The sequence below is a fragment of the Schistocerca americana genome, chromosome X (assembly GCF_021461395.2).
Source record: "Schistocerca americana isolate TAMUIC-IGC-003095 chromosome X, iqSchAmer2.1, whole genome shotgun sequence".
Taxonomy (NCBI): domain Eukaryota; kingdom Metazoa; phylum Arthropoda; class Insecta; order Orthoptera; family Acrididae; genus Schistocerca; species Schistocerca americana.
Window position 1 is genome coordinate 870,443,336 of NC_060130.1, and position 20,541 is coordinate 870,463,876.

General features: G+C 48.0%; 1 protein-coding gene across 1 annotated transcript in view; it reads right to left on the bottom strand.

Annotated features, from left to right (window-relative positions):
* The window catches only part of LOC124556362 (vitellogenin-like), a 331,070-nt gene that overhangs the window by 172,125 nt on the left and 138,404 nt on the right, over nucleotides 1-20,541 (bottom strand). The window contains exons 9-10 of the mRNA XM_047130328.1: nucleotides 16,642-16,849; nucleotides 13,097-13,358 (exon numbers count right to left, since the gene is read on the bottom strand). Coding sequence (XP_046986284.1) covers nucleotides 13,097-13,358; nucleotides 16,642-16,849 — 470 coding nt within the window. The remainder of the gene's footprint in view (nucleotides 1-13,096; nucleotides 13,359-16,641; nucleotides 16,850-20,541) is intronic.

Genomic DNA, 20,541 nt, shown 5'->3' on the forward strand with positions numbered 1-20,541 from the left:
GTTTCTTCAAGTGCAGGAACAGATGGTAGTCACTGGGCGCAAGATCGGGGCTGTACGGAGGATGATCTAAAGTTTCCCATCGAAAAGATTTGATGAGATCTTTGGTCTGATTCGTCACATGCGGACGGGCATTGTCTTGCAGCAAAACGATGCCCTTGCTCAACTTCCATGGACAGTTGCTTTGATTCTGGTGTGACGTAGGCCACCAATGTTTCATCGCCCGTAGCAATTTGGATTAGGAAATCATCACCGTCGTTGTCGTACCGCTCAAGGAAAGTCAATGCACTGTCTAAACGTTTGGTTTTGTGCACATCCGTCAAAATTTTCGGTACCAAACGTGCGCACAATTTTCGGTAATTCAAGTGCTCGGTCACAATGCCCTACAAAACACTACGAGAAACATGAGGAAAGTCATCCCGCAAGGAGAAAATCGTAAATCGTCTGTTTTCTCTCAACTCATTGTCCACTTCCTGCACCAAAGTTTCATTAACTGCCGAAGGACGCCCACTCCCTTGTTCATCATGCACATTTGTGCGGCCATCTTTAAATGCTCTCACCCTCTTTCTTACCATTCCATCACTCATAATGTTTTCTCCGTAAACTGCACAGATCTCACTATGAATATCGATCGCTTATAGGCCTTTAGCACTAATAAATCTTATAACAGCCCGTACTTCACAGTCGGCGGGACTCACGATTATCGGAGGCATCTTAAACAATCAGTACACAACGTAAACAAGGAAGAATCAGACTGTAATGGCGTCAGTGCGTAGATTAAGGTACAGGCTTTCAGGCAAAAATAAAATTATTGAGATATCTTAGCACGTCTTTTTTTTTAATTTCAAAACGATACTTACTTAAAAAACACGCCTCGTAATACAAGCCATATTCGTATGGAACGTAATACACAGCTGTCTTTTGGAGATCTTACATTGTCTTTAATATCACAAACAAGACTTTTTATCTTAGATGAAGGGAGCGAAATACACTGGATGTCTAGAGTCTATCGATCTTTCCGGATAGTGGGACAGCATAAGGTGGGCAAGCGAGCCTTGGCCTCTCTTCCTCTGTCTCAATCTCAAACGCTTTCTCAGGCGTTCTTGATTCTCATTGCAACGCCTGTTTAGTTTGACGACATGTAAACAACAGTTCGGCAGAACACTCGTAAGCACACCATCAATCCTGTTTTCAGCTACCAGAACATCATCGTTCTGGTATCCGGATCCGTGGAAGTCTATGGACCTCGGGCCGGCCGCGGTGGCCGAGCGTTTCTAAGCGCTTCAGTCCGGAACTACGCGGATGCTACGGCCGCATCGGGCATGGATGTGTGTGATGTCGTTAGGTTAGTTAGGCTTCAGAAGTACTAAGTTTAGGGGCTGATGACCTCAGATGTTAAGTCCCATAGTACTTAGAGCCACATGAACCGTCTATGGACCTCTATGGCTGTTAGAGGGCACAGTCTCGCCGCAGCGCAGCGCTCACAGCGTGAGCGCGCCAGTCGTCTCGCCAAGTAAATACACTCCTGGAAATTGAAATAAGAACACCGTGACTTCATTGTCCCAGGAAGGGGAAACTTTATTGACACATTCCTGGGGTCAGATACATCACATGATCACACTGACAGAACCACAGGCACATAGACACAGGCAACAGAGCATGCAAAATGTCGGCACTAGTACAGTGTATATCCACCTTTCGCAGCAATGCAGGCTGCTATTCTCCCATGGAGACGATCGTAGAGATGCTGGATGTAGTCCTGTGGAACGGCTTGACATGCCATTTCCACCTGGCGCCTCAGTTGGACCAGCGTTCGTGCTGGACGTGCAGACCGCGTGAGACGACGCTTCATCCAGTCCCAAACATGCTCAGTGGGGGACAGATCCGGAGATCTTGCTGGCCAGGGTAGTTGACTTACACCTTCTAGAGCACGTTGGGTGGCACGGGATACATGCGGACGTGCATTGTCCTGTTGGAACAGCAAGTTCCCTTGCCGGTCTAGGAATGGTAGAACGATGGGTTCGATGACGGTTTGGATGTACCGTGCACTATTCAGTGTCCCCTCGACGATCACCAGTGGTGTACGGCCAGTGTAGGAAATCGCTCCCCACACCATGATGCCGGGTGTTGGCCCTGTGTTCCTCGGTCGTATGCAGTCCTGATTGTGGCGTTCACCTGCACGGCGCCAAACACGCATACGACCATCATTGGCACCAAGGCAGAAGCGACTCTCATCGCTGAAGACGACACGTCTCCATTCGTCCCTCCATTCACGCCTGTCGCGACACCACTGGAGGTGGGCTGCACGATGTTGGGGCGTGAGCGGAAGACGGCCTAACGGTGTGCGGGACCGTAGCCCAGCTTCATGGAGACGGTTGCGAATGGTCCTCGCCGATACCCCAGGAGCAACAGTGTCCCTAATTTGCTGGGAAGTGGCAGTGCGGTCCCCTACGGCACTGCGTAGGATCCTACGGTCTTGGTGTGCATCCGTGCGTCGCTGCGGTCCGGTCCCAGGTCGACGGGCACGTGCACCTTCCGCCGACCACTGGCGACAACATCGATGTACTGTGGAGACCTCACGCCCCACGTGTTGAGCAATTCGGCGGTACGTCCACCCGGCCTCCCGCATGCCCACTATACGCCCTCGCTCAAAGTCCGTCAACTGCACATACGGTTCACGTCCACGCTGTCGCTGCATGCTACCAGTGTTAAAGACTGCGATGGAGCTCCGTATGCCACGGCAAACTGGCTGACACTGACGGCGGCGGTGCACAAATGCTGCGCAGCTAGCGCCATTCGACGGCCAACACCGCGGTTCCTGGTGTGTCCGCTGTGCCGTGCGTGTGATCATTGCTTGTACAGCCCTCTCGCAGTGTCCGGAGCAAGTATGGTGGGTCTGACACACCGGTGTCAATGTGTTCTTTTTTCCATTTCCAGGAGTGTATGTGGATCAATAGTGTTCCTCGTGGCCGATACATACACGGCAGTCCAGCGTATGGTCAGTCGCACTTACGATTAATGATGTCCGTCTTACTGCATACTTCCTCTCTTGTAACCATTAAACACAACAATTCCCGCACCTTCCATGCCACTGCTTGCCTGCTCCGAGGCTCCATCCTCTCTCCTCTCCTTTATGTCCTCTATGCCGCCGATAGCCCCAAACAACCTCCATCAGTACGCTGAAGACACCGCTTTCCTCGCTGTCTACCCTACGTTCCAGACATCATAATGATACCTCCAAATCCACCTCCTAATGTAACCAATGGCTCCTCAAGATCAACCCTTCCAAAACCCAAGCAACAATTATAGGACACACCTCCCGTCTCCATGACTCCTAGCTTACCATTTATGACTGTCCTGTCCAGCTAACTAATACACTAAAATATCTTGGACTAAACATCGACTGGCAACTAACTTGGAAATGTCATCTAACAACCCAAAAGAAAGCTTACAATAGACTGAAACTACTAACTGGCGGAACTTGAGCATTGCACCACTCCTCGGTCCTCCACACGTGCAAAACCTTGATCTGACCCATCCTTTGCTATGCGAGTTTTGCGTGGATCTCCGCCTCAGCCAAGTTCTATCAGTCCCTCCAAATATTGGAACACCATGCAGTCCTGCTGGCATTCTGTATCCGTTTACCTTCCCTCACAAGGATCCTTTACCAGCTCATGAAACTGCCACCTCTCCTCACTCACATTGAACACCTCTGAACAACCTACGCCATCTACAAACTTTGCTCCAATAATCCAGTAGTATCCTCTCTACTTTCCAATCCTCATTCGCTGCCGCGCCTTTACCAACACATCCCACCAACCCCTCGCCTACATACCCTCCACATACTCACCCAAAGAAACTTCATCCATTTCTCCCTCCCAGAACATAAACTCCACCTCGACATTTACTCATCCCACCAGCTCCAAATTCACCTAACCCATTCCACCTCATCAGGGCTCCTTCTCCCTCAAAATGGTTCAAATGGCTCTGAGCACTATGGGACTCAGCATCTGTGGTCATCAGTCCCGTAGAACTTCAGCATTAATATTTATACAATAGAACCCACTACCTTAGTGATTAGTGGGTCTTAACTGATCTACATACATGATATTCAGCAGCTATTTCTGTTTATTATTATTATTATATTATGCTATGTTAATTATTGTAAGCTACAGACAGAATACTAGAAGACAATAGGAAGACTACAGCTAAATTCTACTTACTAATTGTTAATATCTTCCTACTAGTTAATTCCTAACTGCCTGCAGCGTTACAGGTGTGTCAGCATAGATATAAACCTACTGCTTTAGGCCCTGCTCATCGAGCTAATCCCGATGAGCGTGCCCCTGACACTGGGCTGGCCAAGACTGTTTGTCGCTGCAGGTTCCTAACTTAATATCTATATCTAAAGCTACAACTACTACTAACCTACGTCAATTCCGGTGCTTTGGTCTTCATTGGTGTACCCTGATCCTCCTAGTCCTGCACGTGGCGGATTGCAACTAAGAAGTCGACCTGGCCACGCGCAGGCGGTATAGGATGAGGGTAATTGGACACATTCGGTAAATGTCACTAATCGTGAACGACCCTCATGTATCTCGCAATGGGACACATTTGGTATATGTCTTAATCATGAAAGTCAGTCAGGTATGCCGTCAATACTTTTCGTGACACCTCGTCTGCCAATTTGTTTAAAGTGTCGAAAGTTCCTTCGTGTCTTAATAGGTCATATGTGTTATTGTGTGGAAGTTGTTGTCTTAGTGTCATTGCTACATCATCGAAAAGGGGGCACTCGTAAACCACATGGTCGGGAGTGCCCTCCGAAGCACCACAGTCACACTCGGGTGTAGCCTTTTTCCCAAACCGACACAAGTATGTCGGGTAGGGCCCATGACCAGTGAGAAAGTGTATTAGACCCCGCGTTGGCTCAAAGTACTTCATCCCTAACCTTTCTTTTACGTCTGGCAAGAACTCAAAGGTTCTTCTGCCAGTTTCTTCCGTTTCCCAAGACCGTTGCCACAGGTCCTCGCCCCTTCTACGTATTTCTCTCTTATCTATTACCAGTATTCCCATGATGTTCTCTGCTTTCGCGTTGTTCCCTTTCTTAACCCAGTGCCAAGCTGCTTGTTCCCGAATTTTAATGTCTAAAGGACAGAGCCCCATTATTATTAAGAGTGCATTTCCTGGAGAAGTTCTATACGCCCCTATGGATCTTAGAAGCATGTTTCTTTGTACTCTTCTCACTGCCATGGCGGGCACCACCCTTGTGAGCCTATGTGCCCAGACTCCCGATCCGTAACCCACTACTGATGTTAATATGCTATTGTGATACAACTTGATTGGATGTGGTGGAAGATGAAATCGTTTGTGACCTATTGAGGTAAGATTGTTTAATAATTGCAATGCTTTTTGGGATACGGACTCAATGTGCTTTCCAAAGTTCCACTTTTCATCGATGATGACGCCCAGGGAGCGAGTCTCTTGTCGTCTTATTACTGGTGAGCCTCCGATTCTAACTGTAGGGTTCCTCGCCAGCTGTCCCTTCAGTAATAAGTACGTCGATTTGGTCGGTGAGATCGTCATCTTAGTATTTGTGCACCACAGTTGTAATTTGGTCATCGCTCTGTCTATTTTTGGTTCGATGTCCTCGCGGCTTCGGCCGCCGACCAGCAAGAGGAGGTCATCCGCGTAGGCTATCACCTCTAGCACTTCTTCACTCTGTTCCAAACTGTCTAAAAGCGGTTCCATATGGATGTCCCAGAACAGGGGACCTAGTACGGAGCCCTGGGGACATCCCTTAGTTATGGATTTTCCTACTCTGCCGCTAGGGGATGATAGCCAGACCTCCCGCCCTTCACAATAGCTCCTCAGACAACCATATAGCGACCCTGGACACTCCTTCTCCCGCAAGCAGGAGAAGAGCGAAGGCCACCACAGGTTGTCAAAGGCGCCACTGATGTCAACCATGATGCCAACCACGTACTTGTATGGGGTAGAGTCGCAGACCTCAGCCGCCAGAGCGATCACATCAGTTGCCGATCGCCCCGGCCTGAAGCCGAACTGCCTGCCACTCATCCCACACAGCACTCGGTGTGCAGTCAGTCTGTCAGCTAGCAGTTTTTCGATTAATTTCCCAAGGATATTCAATAGGCAAATCGGCCTATAAGACTTAACATCCGCTGGGTCCTTGTTGGGTCCCTTTTTGATTATGACAACGTTTGCCTCTTTCCAGATTTTCGGGAATTTTTCCTGTCTTAGGCATTCATTATACAACTGAGTTAGTGGTACCACCAGTTGAGGCGCCAGGAACTGCACCACCTCCGCCACAATGCCGTCTGGGCCGGGGGCTTTTCCTGTTTTCAGTGCTTTAATGTGGCCAGCCACCTCCTCTTCAGAGAAGGGGTAGACTGCCCTGTTGTTAGCAACTCTATCCAGATCTCGATTTCGTAACTGGGACTGTCCCTCCGTGTCGCTGGCCTCATCGTCGTCAGGGAGCAGGGACCGGAGAAGAACCTCGGCAGTCTCCTGCCAGGACTCTGTCATCCCATCCCCGCGCCTGACCGTTGATAGCATCATTGGGGACCGGATCTTTTCCCTCACTAGTTTGTAGGGTATTCCCCATGGATCCAGGGCCAGCTGGTCCAGCACAAATCTTTCCCAACTACATAGTCTGACTTCTTTTAGTTCTTTTTGGAATTTGTCTTTTACCTCCCGGTATAGCTGTAACCATCGTTGTTTTTCCCACCAGACGACACTGCGCTGGTAGTGCCTCCTCAGCCTTCTGACAGACTGACGCATTTCCTGAAGTTCAGCTGACCATGGTGACGGGGAGGCCGCCATGGCTCTCCTCCTGGTTGGAACAGCTGCCTTGACCGCTCTGGTTACTGCGCCTACCAGTTCTTCGGCCCGCTTGTCTATGTCCAAGTAAGTCTCGCAGGGCCCCGAAGTCGGTGGGAAGATTCACTGACTTTAATTGTATTCTATCCACAGCCTCCATTACTGAGAAGGTGACCTTTCTTCCGTCCTCGTGTGCTACCCGGACCACATGTCTTAAGGCAGTGGTCAGGATAGCCGGCTGCTCCAATCTTGCCAGTTGCATTGTGAATTCTATATTGGGATACACCCTAATCGGATCTACAGGCGGTAGCCTGATTACTGGGGTATCTGCCTCAGTTGGGTTGGTGCTGGTGCTAGTAACTGTACTTTCTTGGAGAGGTTGTTTGGTTTGTACAGCTTCGTGTGTAGGGGCCAGGGAGGCCGCCACCACTACAGGATGCTTCTGCCGTTGAAGGTTGTTGTTCGGCCTTTCTCCCCGGTTTAGGGAAGGGGGAGCTGTGTTTCTGTCCGGAGAATCAGTTTGTATGCATCTGTCCACCATAAAGGGATCTGTTTGAATTTCCCTCTCAGCTGTCATGATGTTTTCCCGTAGAACTTAGAACTACTTAAACCTAACTAACTTAAGGACATCACACACATCCATGCCCGAGGCAGGATTCGAACCTGCAACCGTAGCGGTCACGCGGCTCCAGACTGACGCGCCTAGAACCGCACGGCCCCACCGGCCGGCCCTTCTCCCTCCCCTTCCACTATTTCCTTACCCCCTTTTATTCCCTCCACCTTTCTTTCGCTATCCCCTTTTCTCATCAAAATGTAGCCATACAAATAACCTCCTCAACACCACCCCTCCTTCTGCTCCAACAGCCACTCCAAACGCATCGATGCTATGCACCACTCCGCCACCCTTACACCACCACATTCCTCACGTCCTCACCGACCAACATTCCCCCCTTCAACAACAGACTGCCTATCCCAGGGCAAGTACTTCCAGTTTTAGTGACAGGAAAGTGCTTCTATTAAATATAATTGTTTCAGCATCATGTTTTTAAATATTTTTAAATGTGTGCATATTGTGTTTGATGTTTTTAACTAAAGCGCAGAAAGTCATATCCCTTGTCCATATAAAAGAAACTTCCATTTTATTTTGACCTTTAAAAAGTCTTAAATTCACCTTTCTGTTTCTAGTTTTTTTCTTCTCATTTAGTTTTTGTTGTTGTTTCTGTTGTTGTTGTTGACCGTACTGCTGACAGGCCACTGCCCGCCGTAATGGGGCGCAGGCAGATGGAATAACAATAAAGAAGAAAAAGAGCAGTCACTTCTGTACTCGCTTCTAATATTGTCGGTCTCTATCAACGCTGTACTACGGACTGTTGGATAACAACGTCTCTTGGCACTTGGTTCAAAAATGTGTGTGTGTGAATTCCTAAGGCACCAAACTGCTGAGGTCATCGGTCCCTAGATTTACAAACTACTTAAACTAACTTATACTAAGACAAACACACACACATCCACGAGTGAGGACTCGAACCTCCGGCGGGAGAGGTCGCGCAGTCCGCGACATGGTGCCTCAAACCACGCGGTGACATTTGGTCTTTCTCTCCAGTCACAATCCAGATGGTATCTGTGGTGTCACCGCCAGACACCACACTTGCTAGGTGGTAGCCTTTAAATCGGCCGCGGTCCGTTAGTATATGTCGGAACCGCGTGTCGCCACTATCAGTGATTGCAGACCGAGCGCCGCCACACGGCAGGTCTAGAGAGACTCCCTAGCACTCGCCCCAGTTGTACAATCGACTTTGCTAGCGATTGTTCACTGACAAAATACGCTCTCATTTGCCGAAACGATAGTTAGCATAGCCTTCAGCTACGTCATTTGCTACGACCTAGCAAGGCGCCATGTTCAGTTCCTATTGATATTGTGAATAATGTACAGTCAAGAGCGACGCTCATCATTAATGGATCAAAGTTAAGTATTCCACCAGCTACGTCCGTTTTTCTAAATTCTAATTTCCTTGTCCTGTTCCAGACCTCACGCCAGCCTGCGTGAGCTAAAACGCGTGCCTTTCGGCTTCCTCTAATAACAAGGTGTTGGCTCTCCTGCCAACCCACAACAGTATCTCTCTTTGCTTTTGGCCTGTTGCCATCGTTGCGACGAAGGTTTCTGCTTTGCATTTCGTTCTTACCTAGGTTGCTTTGGTCTTGTCGTTGTCTGTGTCCTGTGCGTCGTCAGTCAGCCGTGTTCAGCTCACCTACCGCTTGGAGCCGTGTTCTCTCCTGAGCGCGGTCCTTCCGCCTTGCGGTTTCAGGTTTTTCTCTCCTCGGTTCTGACACATGAACTAATATCCAGCTACCCGCGGAAATAGTAACTGTTCACCTTCAGAAACAAATCTTCTAAATCGCATTATGTCCCATAAACATTCGATGGGATTCATAGCGGAAGATCCGGGTGACCAAATCATTCGCTCGAATTGTCCAGCATTTTCTTCAAAACCGCGAACAACTGTGGTTCGGTGACAAGGCGCATTGTCATCCAGAAAATTTCCGCCGATATTTGAGAACATGAAACACGTGATTAGCTGTAAACAATCGCCAAATAGCCTAATATAATCATTTCTAGCCAATGATCAGTTCTGTTGGACCAGAAGACCCAGCCCATTCCACGTTAACACACCCCACATGATTATGGAGCCACCACTAGATTGCACAGTGCCTCGTTGATAACTTGGGTCCATGGCTACGTAGGGTCTGCGCCAAACTCGAATACTAACATCAGCTCTTACCAACTCAAATTAGGACTCATCTGACGAGACCACTGTTTTCCAGTAATCTAGGGTCCAACCGATATGGTCACGAGCCCGAGAGATTTCGTACTGTTAGCAAAGACACTCTCGTCGGTCATCTGCTGCTATACCCCAGTGTGGCCAAATTTCACCGCAGTGTCCCAATGGATGCATTCGTTGTACGAGGTGCATTCAAGTTCTAAGGCCTCCGATTTTTTTTCTAATTAACTACTCACCCGAAATCGATGAAACTGGCGTTACTTATCGACGTAATCGCCCTGCAGACGTACACATTTTTCACAACGCTGACGCCATGATTCCATGGCAGCGGCGAAGGCTTCTTTAGGAGTCTGGAGTCTGTTTTGACCACTGGAAAATCGCTGAGGCAATAGCAGCACGGCTGGTGAATGTGCGGCCACGGAGAGTGTCTTTCATTGTTGGAAAAAGCCAAAAGTCACTAGGAGCCAGGTCAGGTGAGTAGGGAGCATGAGGAATCACTTCAAAGTTGTTATCACGAAGAAACTGTTGTGTAACGTTAGCTCGATGTGCGGGTGCGTTGTCTTGGTGAAACAGCAAACGCGCAGCCCTTCCCGGACGATTTTGTTGCAGTGCAGGAAGAAATTTGTTCTTCAAAGCATTTTCGTAGGACGCACCTGTTACCGTAGTGCCCTTTGGAACGCAATGAGTAAGGATTACGCCCTTCCTGTCCCAGAACATGGACACCATCATTTTTCAGCACTGGCGGGTACCCGACATTTTGTTGGTGGTGGTGAATCTGTGTGCTTCCATTGAGCTGACTGGCGCTTTGTTTCTGGATTGAAAAATGGCATCCACATCTCATCCATTGTCACAACCGACGAAAAGAAAGTCCCAAAACAATTCTCTCCACTTTCTCGATCATGTCGTCATACCGGCTTGTGCGAGCCCGAGGTTGTTACGGTTTGTTGTCACACAATGTTCTGCCTTCATTAAACTGTAGCACCCACGAACGCACTTTCGACACATCCATAACTCCATCACCACATGTCTCCTTCAACGGTCGATGAATTTCAATTGGTTTCACACCACCCAAAATCAGAAAACGAATGATTGCACGCTGTTCAAGTAAGGAAAACGTCGCCATTTTAAGTATTTAAAACAGTTCTCATTCTCGCCGCTGGCGGTAAAATTCCATCTGCCTTACGGTGCTGCCATCTTTGGGACGTATTGACAATGAACGCGGCCTCCATTTTAAAACAATGCGCATGTTGCTATCTCTTTCCAGTCCGCAGAAAAAAAATCGGAGGCCTTAGAACTTGAATGCACCTCGTATGCACCACATTGGTTTCTGCGGCTATTTCAAGCAGTGTTGCTTTTCTGTTAGCACAGACAACACTACGCAATCGCCGCTGCTCTCGGTCGTTAAGTGAAGGCCGTCGGTCACCGCGTTACCAGTGGTGAGAGATAACCCCTGAAATGTGGTGTTCTCGGCACACTCTTGACACTGTGGGTCTCCGAACACTGAATCCCCTAACGATTTCCTAAATAGAATGTTCCATGCGTCTAGCTCCAACTATCATTCCGCGTTCAAACGCTGTTAACTCCCGTCGTGTGGCCGTAGTAACGTCAGACACTTCTGCACTTGAATCAGCTGAGTACAAGTCACAGCTCCGCCAGTCCACTGCTCTTTTATATCTTGTGTACTCGATACTGCCGCCATCTGTAATCTGCATCATCTCAGTGTGCATCACTGTACTGGCTCGCGACTCATCCGTCACTATCAGCCGACGCGAATGAAATTTAAATAAACCAAGAGCGGCCATCCAATTAAAAATAGAGGTGAATGACGTTATTCAGAAAGTGATTTTAGGGCTAATTACACTACTGGCCATTAAAACTGCTATACCACGAAGAAGACATGCTACAGGCGCGAAATTTAACCGACGGGGAGAAGATGCTGTGATATGCAAATGATTAGCTTTTCACAGCATTCACACAAGGTTGGCGCCGGTGGCGACACATACAGCGTGTGTACATGAGGAAAGTTTCCAACGGATTTCTCATACACAAACAGCAGTTGACCGGCGTTGTCTGGTGAAACGTTGTTGTGATGCCTCGTGTAAGGAGGAGAAATGCGTACCATCACGTTTCCGACTTTGATAAAAGTCGGATTGTAGCCTATCGCGATTGCGGTTTATCGTATCGCGACATTGCTGCTCGCGTTGGTTGAGATCCAATGATTGTTAGCAGAATATGGAATCGGTGGGTTCAGGAGGGTAATACGGAACGCCGTGCTGGATCCCAACGGCCTTTTATCACTAGCAGTCGAATAACAGGCATCTTATCCGCCTGGCTGTAACGGACCGTGCAGCCACGTCTCGATCCCTGAGTCAACAGATGGGGACGTTTGCAAGACAACAACCATCTGCTCGAACAGTTCGACGACATTTGCAGCAGCATGGACTATCAGCTCGGAGACCATGATTGCGGTTACCCTTGACACTGCATCACAGACAGGAGCGCCTGCGATGGTGTACTCAACGACGAACCTGGATGCACGAATGGCAAAACGTCATGTTTTCGGATGAATCCAGGTTCTGCTTACAGCATCCTGATGGTCGCATCCCTGTTTGGCGACATCGCCATGAATTCACATTGGAAGCGTGTATTCGTCATCGCCGTACTGGCGTATCACCCGGCGTGATGGTATGGGGTGCCATTGGTTACACGTCTCGATCACCTCTTGTTCGCACTGACTTCACTTTGAACAATGGACATTACATTTCAGATGTGTTACGACCCGTGGCTCTACCTTTCATTCGATCCCTGCGAAACCCTGTATTTCAGCAGGATGATGCACGACCGCATGTTGCAGGTCCTGTACGGGCGTTTCTGGATACAGAAAATGTTCGACTGCTGCCCTGGCCAGCACATTCTCCAGATCTTTCACTAACTGAAAACGTCTGTCCAATGGTGGTCGAGCAACTGGCTGGTCACAATACGCCAGTCACTACTCTTGATGAACTGTGGTATCGTTTTGAAGCTGCATGGGCAGCTGTACCTATACACGCCATCCAAGCTTTGTTTGACTCAATGACTAGTCGTATCAAAGCCGTTATTACGGCCAGAGGTGGTTGTTCTGGATACTGATTTCTCAGGATCTATGCACCGAAATTGCGTCAACACGTCATCACATGTCAGTTGTAGTATAATATATTTGTCCAATGAATACCCGTTTATCATCTGCATTTCTTCTTGGTGTAGCAATTTTAATGGCTAGTAGTGTAAAATAACTCTTTATAAGTTCTGAACGTTGCACTGGCAAATGTACCAACCTAATAAAAGACATTGCAACAGTGGTCAAAACGTTGGTATGTACAATAACACGAAAGCACAGTGACAGACTTGCAGAAAATTATTGACGGCAATGTTACAAGTTGTAATTGACCATCAGTTCCTCGTAGGGGTCGGGAAGCGGTAAAGACCCGCAAAGAGTGCGCTACCTTTATCGATGTTGTCAACGATGTTCTTGTCGAACAGGAAGAGCCGGTCGCGCAGCCCGCCGAAGTTGAGTCGGAGGCTGCCCTGCAGGCGCGGCAGCTTCCGCGCGGCGATGCGCAGCTTCTCCCGAATGGCGGACAGGCTGCGTGGGGCTGCCGCCGACCGCGCGGGCCTCTTCTGCTTGGGGCCCGACTCCGGCCCGGGGAAGGCGTGCTGCAGCGACAGCTCCACCAGCCGAGCGGGGTCCGTCGTCCACAGCTCCGCCTACGCAGCAACACGATACTCAGTTTGCTCACCTGACCTATTACCTCGTGGAACTGCATTATTATGGTCACCTCCTACCTGTGACGTCGAAAGCTCGTAACTCACGGCACATGTCACTAGTGGTGTTCTGGTGATGCATACGTGTAAGGGATCTGATTAATGCTACAACTACACTGATGTCCAATATTAAAACAGTAAACGGCTATTTCCCCGTCGTGTGTGTAATTCACGATAGAGTCTTACAAACTGTCACCCAGATTGAAATTTTCACTCTACAGCGGAATGTGCGCTGATATGAAACTTACTGGCAGATTGAAACTGTGTGCCGGACCGAGACTCGAACTCGGGACCTTTGCCTTTAGCGGGCAAGTGCTCCACCAACTGAGCTACCCAAGCACGACTAATGCCCCGTCCTCACAGCTTACTTTTGCCAGTACCTCACCTCCTACCTTCCAAATTGTACATATCAGCGCACACCCCGCTGTAGAGTGAAAATTTCATTCTAGAAACATCCCCCAGGCTGTGGCTAAGCCATGTCTCCGCAGTATCCTTTCTTTCAGGAGTGCTAGTTCTGCAAGGTTCGCAGGAGTGCTTCTGTAAAGTTTGGAAGGTAGGAGACGAGGTACTGGCAGAAGTAAAGCTGTGAGGACGGGGCGTGAGTCGTGCTTGGGTAGCTCAGTTGGTAGAGCACTTGCCCGCGAAAGGCAAAGGTCCCGAGTTCGAGTCTCGGTCCGGCACACAGTATTAATCTGCCAGGAAGTTTCATGTCAACCAGATGTCCGTACGATCGAGTTCTGCACGGAAGATGACATCCCACTCATCGGACAACCATGCCGACAATGATGAAACGGCACCTATGAAACTACATAGTGTTTGCCTGGTAGTATCACATCCGCAATAACTGTGTACACAACCACAGAAGGCGCAGTATGGCACAGAGAAGACGCCTGCCAGGCTCTCTGCGGTGGAGGGCCAGAGAAAGAAAGGAAGCAGGACAGTCGTAAGCCGATGGCTTAGTGTGAATCGTTCTTTTGTGTCTCGGATGTGGCGACAATGTATACAGATCGAAACTGTATCCGTAATTCCAGGGCAGAGCCGACCACGTGTGATTTCAGAACAAAGGACCGTTATACGGCTGTAAGGACACGACAGTACAGCCTAAGTACTGCACATCAACTGGTATGTGAGCTCGCAGCATACAATGGACGTGTTGTATCGAGGCAAGCGGTGTGCTGAAGGCTTCGGCAGAGACCTGCTGTACTCCTACCTCTGACACGTCTTCACAGAAGGGAACGTGAGGAGTGGAGTCATCAACATGACACCTGGACGGTAGAGCAGTGGGCCAATTCCGTTTTCACAGATGAGTCCCGATTTAGTCCGCAGGGTGATTCGCGATGGATCCGCCTCTGGGAGGGACGTGCAACACGATTTCGGGACCCAAACATTGTGCAAGGAGACTGATATCGAGGAGGTGTGGGCAGGGATCATGTTTGCCACTCGAAATTGTACGGGTGAATCGGCAAGGTTTAACTGCTGGAATTTGACAAGTCTAACAGAAGCCAATTAACTGAAATTGTTTCCGTGGAATGGAAGTGTTTTGGTGTGACGGCTGGCAGTCTAAGTGAAACTGTTTTCTGAAATGTAGCCGTGCTGAGAATTAATCCGCATCCGCCAACGAATGCTTTCTAATTAATCAAAAGAGTGACGTCTCGTGCAGAACATCGCTAAGAACCGGTAAATGCTGGTCACCACGATGGTCAGAGTACGAGGCGAAGGGAGATTTCAACATCATTAGCGAAAGCTCAATTTACATTTTCGCAGGACTGGCACGGCTTCATAAAGGCTTTATCGAAGCTAATCGTATGTTTAAGTTCCATGTAAATAGAGGTATTAAGGGACTGTGTTACTAATAAACCCATTAAAAGTACACTCGCCATAATTTCATACTAATTTGTTAATATTCTGCCAACTCACATTAACGCGAGCGCCTGTCAAATGTTCGAATAACCACCTTTTGCAGCCGGACCTCTGCGAGACATGCAAGAAGAGATTCAGTGAGGTTCAGGAAGGTGCCAACTCCAGTGCCGTGTACAGCTGCGCTAGCTTACTCGGTCAAGGTTCCATGGCACGAACATCTCGATCGAGGATGTGCCACAGATTCTCGACTGGGTCTGAATCCGTTTGATGGCCAGCATCCTGGTGCTCTTTGAACCACGCACACAAACTGTGAGTTATGTGACACATTGCATTGACATGCTGATGGATACCATGGTCCCGAGGAAATACAGACTGGATAAAGAGGGGGACATGATCCCAAAGTACAGATAAGTACTTCTGTTGATCCATTGCGCCTTCCAGAATGACGAAATTACCCAGGCAATGCCCTCAGACTGGACCATTACAACTATTTTTGCAGGGCGTTCGCTTTGAGACGTTTGAAGGTGTACACTCCAGTAGCCATCTGTCAGATGGAGCATTAGACGTGATTCATCTGGAAAGGTCACCTGTCACCATACAGTGGACGTCCAAGTGCGGTACTGGCGTGCAAATTCCAGCCTTCGTCGCCCATGAACAGCAGTCAGCATGGGTACATAAACGATGTGCCTGCTGCAGAGGCTCATACACGGCAACGTTCGCTGAACAGTCGTTGAGGGGAGACTGTTGGTAGCCCCTCGGTTCATCTGGGAGGGGTGGAGTGGTCAGTTGCCCGGCAGTTTTGCACGTCTAAGCGGACGTACACATCTCGGAGTCGTCGTTCACCCCTGTCATCTATGGCCCTTGCCCTTTGCTTTAGAGTATTTGTCTTGATGGGGTTTTGGATAGCGCCATTTTACCACGTACGGTATACTGTATCTACGGGCCAAGACTCGAACTCGGGACCTTTCCCTTTCGCGGGCAAGTGCGGGTAGAGTAATTGCTCGCGAAAGGCAAAGGTCCCGAGTTCGAGTCTCGACCCGGCACACAGTTTTAATCTGCCACGAAGTTTCATATCAGCGCACACTCCGTTGCAGAGTGAGAGTTTCATTCCAGTTTCAGAAATGCTTCCATCCGCGACTCGAAAGCCAATGATCATGCCCTTTTGGAAGTCAGATATAGCACTCCTTTCTGCATTACGACAACGACTGCACTGTTTTCCGTGCCCCTCCCCTGCTCTCATTAATGTGACCGGACCGTGTACTTTCTGAAGTTTGCTTCGCGCGTAATTTTTCAGTTTTCTATGTGCGACATTTCTCTGTAACTTTGCCATATAGTTAACTGATAAATAAAGTAAATAAGAGCGAACCTCTATTTCGTTGGTGGAGAAGCCGCCGAGCCGCGTGAGGCGGCGGTAGTAGAGGTTGGCGCCGCCGACGGAGGGGGCGTAGCTGAGCTCCTGCAGCAGCAGCTGGCGCATTCCGGCGGACGCCGCCGTCCACACGCTCGTGTACGGCAGCTGCGGGCCCACCGGCGCCGGCTTGGCCAGCTTCAGCACGCCGCGCGCCCACTCGCTCCTGCAGCACACGCGTCACATTTGCCTCACCATCCGCTATATGACTGTGTCTTACCTACACATTATTTGATCAAAAGTACCTGGAATTAAGTGCCATAGTAAGTGGATGATGTCACCTGAGGAACAAACTCATCAGGGGTAAAAAGAGAAGTTGCAACATTTGTAAATGTTAGGCATATAAAGTCAAACGTATTGAAACAAAGAGCTTTTATACCATAAAACTCAAACTAATGCCAGTGTCTTGACTGTAATTCACAAGTAACGAGTACTTTTGTCACTTTCTAAATGGAGCACCAAAAAAAGGATCAAGTGGCCCAGTTGAAGAAGCAAGAGAATCCACTGTTGTGGCGTAACAAGCCTGCTACGCCTCACTGGGAAGGGAGCCGAAAGAAAGGCACGCGTACACACACGCCGACTGGCGTCAAGTCTGGAACAGGATAACTATTGAATGGTAGCAAGAAAATTACGTAGCTGCTTTATACTTAACTTTTATTCTTTGATGAATACAGCGTTCTTCATGAGACATTTATACTATAACTCTCAAAGTAGGTAAGGCTAATGGCGCCTTGCTAGATCGTAGCCATGGGCTTAGCAGAAGGCTATTCTAACTGACTCTCGGCAAATGAGAGGAAGGCTTTGTCCGTATTGTCGCTAGCAATGTCTTCCGTACAACTGGGGCGAGTGCTATCTCGTATCTCGAGACCTGCCTTGTGGTGGCGCTAGGTCTGCGATCACACAGTAGCGACACGCGGGTCCGACATGTACTAAATGGACCGCGGCCGATTTAAGCTACCACCTAGCAAGTGTGGTGTCTGGCGGTGACACCACATCCACAAAACTTTAACCAGCTAGAAGTAGAACCAACACCCTTCACTGAAGTCAATAGACTTACAAAAATTGTAAAAATAAAAACCACATTTGGTGTTGCTGGAATTTCAAAAGGAATTCTGAAAAGTTGCTTCAACCGAATAACTAATGTCCTCAGTGTTATACATGGTGGTCCATTGATCGTGACCGGGCCAAATATCTCACGAAATAAGCGTCAAACGAAGAAACTGCAAAGAACGAAACTTGTCTAGCTTGAAGGGGGAAACCAGATGGCGCTTTGGTTGGCCCGCTAGATGGCGCTGCCATAGGTCAAACGGATATCAACTGCGTTTTCTTTAAATAGGACCCCCATTTTTTAATACATATTCGTGTAGTACGTAAAGAAATATGAATGTTTCAGTTGGACTACATTTTTTCGCTTTGTGATACATGGCGCTGTAATAGTCACAAACATATGGCTCACAATTTTAGATGAACAGTTGGCAACAGGTAGGTTTTTTAAATTGAAATACAGAACTTAGGTACGTTTGACATTTTATTTCGGTTATTCCAATGTGATACATGTACCTTTGTGAACTTATTATTTCTGAGAACGCATACTGTTACAGAGTGATTAGCTGTAAATACCGCCGGCCGAAGTGGCCGTGCGGTTAAAGGCGCTGCAGTCTGGAGCCGCAAGACCGCTACGGTCGCAGGTTCGAATCCTGCCTCGGGAATGGATGTTTGTGATGTCCTTAGGTTAGTTAGGTTTAACTAGTTCTAAGTTCTAGGGGACTAATGACCTCAGCAGTTGAGTCCCATAGTGCTCAGAGCCATTTGAACCATTTTTTTGTAAATACCACATGAATGCAATAAATGCTCAAAATGATGTCCGTCAACCTCAATGCATTTGGCAATACGTGTAACGACATTCCTCTCAACAGCGAATAGTTCGCCATCCGTAATGTTCGCACATGCATTGACAATGCGCTGACGCATGTTGTCAGGCGTTGTCGGTGGATCACGATAGCAAATATCCTTCAACTTTCCCTACAGAAAGAAATCCGGGGACGTCAGATCCGGTGAACGTGTGGGCCATGGTATGGTGCTTCGACGACCAATCCACCTGTCATGAAATATTCAATACCGCTTCAATCGCACGCGAGCTAAGTGCTGGACATTCATCGTGCTGGAAGTACATCGCCATTCTGTCATGCAGTGAAACATCTTGTAGTAACATCGGTAGAACATTACGTGGGAAATCAGTATACATTACACCATTTAGATTGCCATCGATAAAATGGGGGCCAATTATCCTTCCTCCCATAATGCCGCACCATACATTAACCCGCCAAGGTCGCTGATGTTCCACTTGTCGCAGCCATGGTGGATTTTTCGTTGCCCAATAGTGCATATTATGCCGGTTTATGTTACCGCTGTTGGTGAATGACGCATCGTCGCTAAATAGAACGCGTGCAAAAAATCTGTCATCGTTCCGTAACTTCTCGTGTCCAGTGGCAGAACTGTACACGACGCTCAAAGTCGTCGCCATGCAATTCCTGGCGCATAGAAATATGGTACGGGTGCAATCGATGTTGATGTAGCATTCTCAACACCGACGTTTTTGAGATTCAAGATTCTCGCGCAATTTGTCTGCTACTGATATGCAGATTAGCCGCGACAGCAGCTAAAACACCTACTTGGGCATCATTATTTGTTGCAGGTTGTAGTTGACGTTTCACATGTGGCTGAACACTTCCTGTTTCCTTAAATAACGTAACTATCAGGCGAACGGTCCGGAGAACGGTCCGGACACTTTGATGATGTCGTCCAGGATACCGAGCAGCATGCATAGCACACGCCCGTTGGGCATTTTGATCACAATAGCCATACATCAACACGATATGGACCTTTTCCGCAATTGGTAAACGGTCCATTTTAAGACGGGTAATGTATCACGAAGCAAATACGGTCCGCACTGGCGGAATGTTACGTGATACCACGTACGTATACGGTTTTGTCACAAAGCGAAAAAAGTGATCCAACTAAATCTTGTGTTTTGACTATTACAGCTCCATCTATCACAAAGCGAAAAAAGTGGTCCAACTAAACTAAAACATTCATATTTCATTACGTACTACACGAATATGTAATAAAAATGGGGGTTCCTATTTTAAAAAAACGCTGTTGATATTCGTTTGACCTATGGCAGCGCCGTCTAGCGGGCCAACCATAGCGTCAGCTGGTTTCCCCCTTCAAGCTAGACGAGTTTCGTTGTTCGTTTGATGCTTATTTCGTGAGATATTTGGCCCGGTCACTATCAATATACCGCCCTGTATACGTAATGCATCACTGGTACAGGGAATTATTCCAGGCAGGTTAAAATATGCAATTGTTAAGCCTCTTCATAAGAAAAGTGACAAGAAAGAAACAAAGACTAAAACAATTATCGTCCAGTTTCCTTGCTGACAGCTTTTTCCCAATATACTCGAAAGAGTAATTTATTATACAGTAGTCTCACACTTAGGTAGGAATAGTTAAGAATTTTGATGAGGACTGGGACCACAACATTCACGAAATTTCAGAATGAAGACATTCACCTTTAAGCTGTCAAAATATTATTTACTGTGATTGCAATTTCCACACACGGTCACTGTCAAGCATTCTGAAAGCCATGTCACCAAATAAAATACACTTAACTACAACACTGACAAACGTTGAAAAACGAAAATTTTAAAGGTACGTACGTGAAATGTTGTAACTTACTCATTAACATTCAGCTGGACACGCTGGAACACATTTCCCAGGAGTGTAAAAGCAAATATATGTCGAGGTGTAAATTTATCCGCTGTTCCATACACCATGTGAGCACACTTTAGAAAGCTA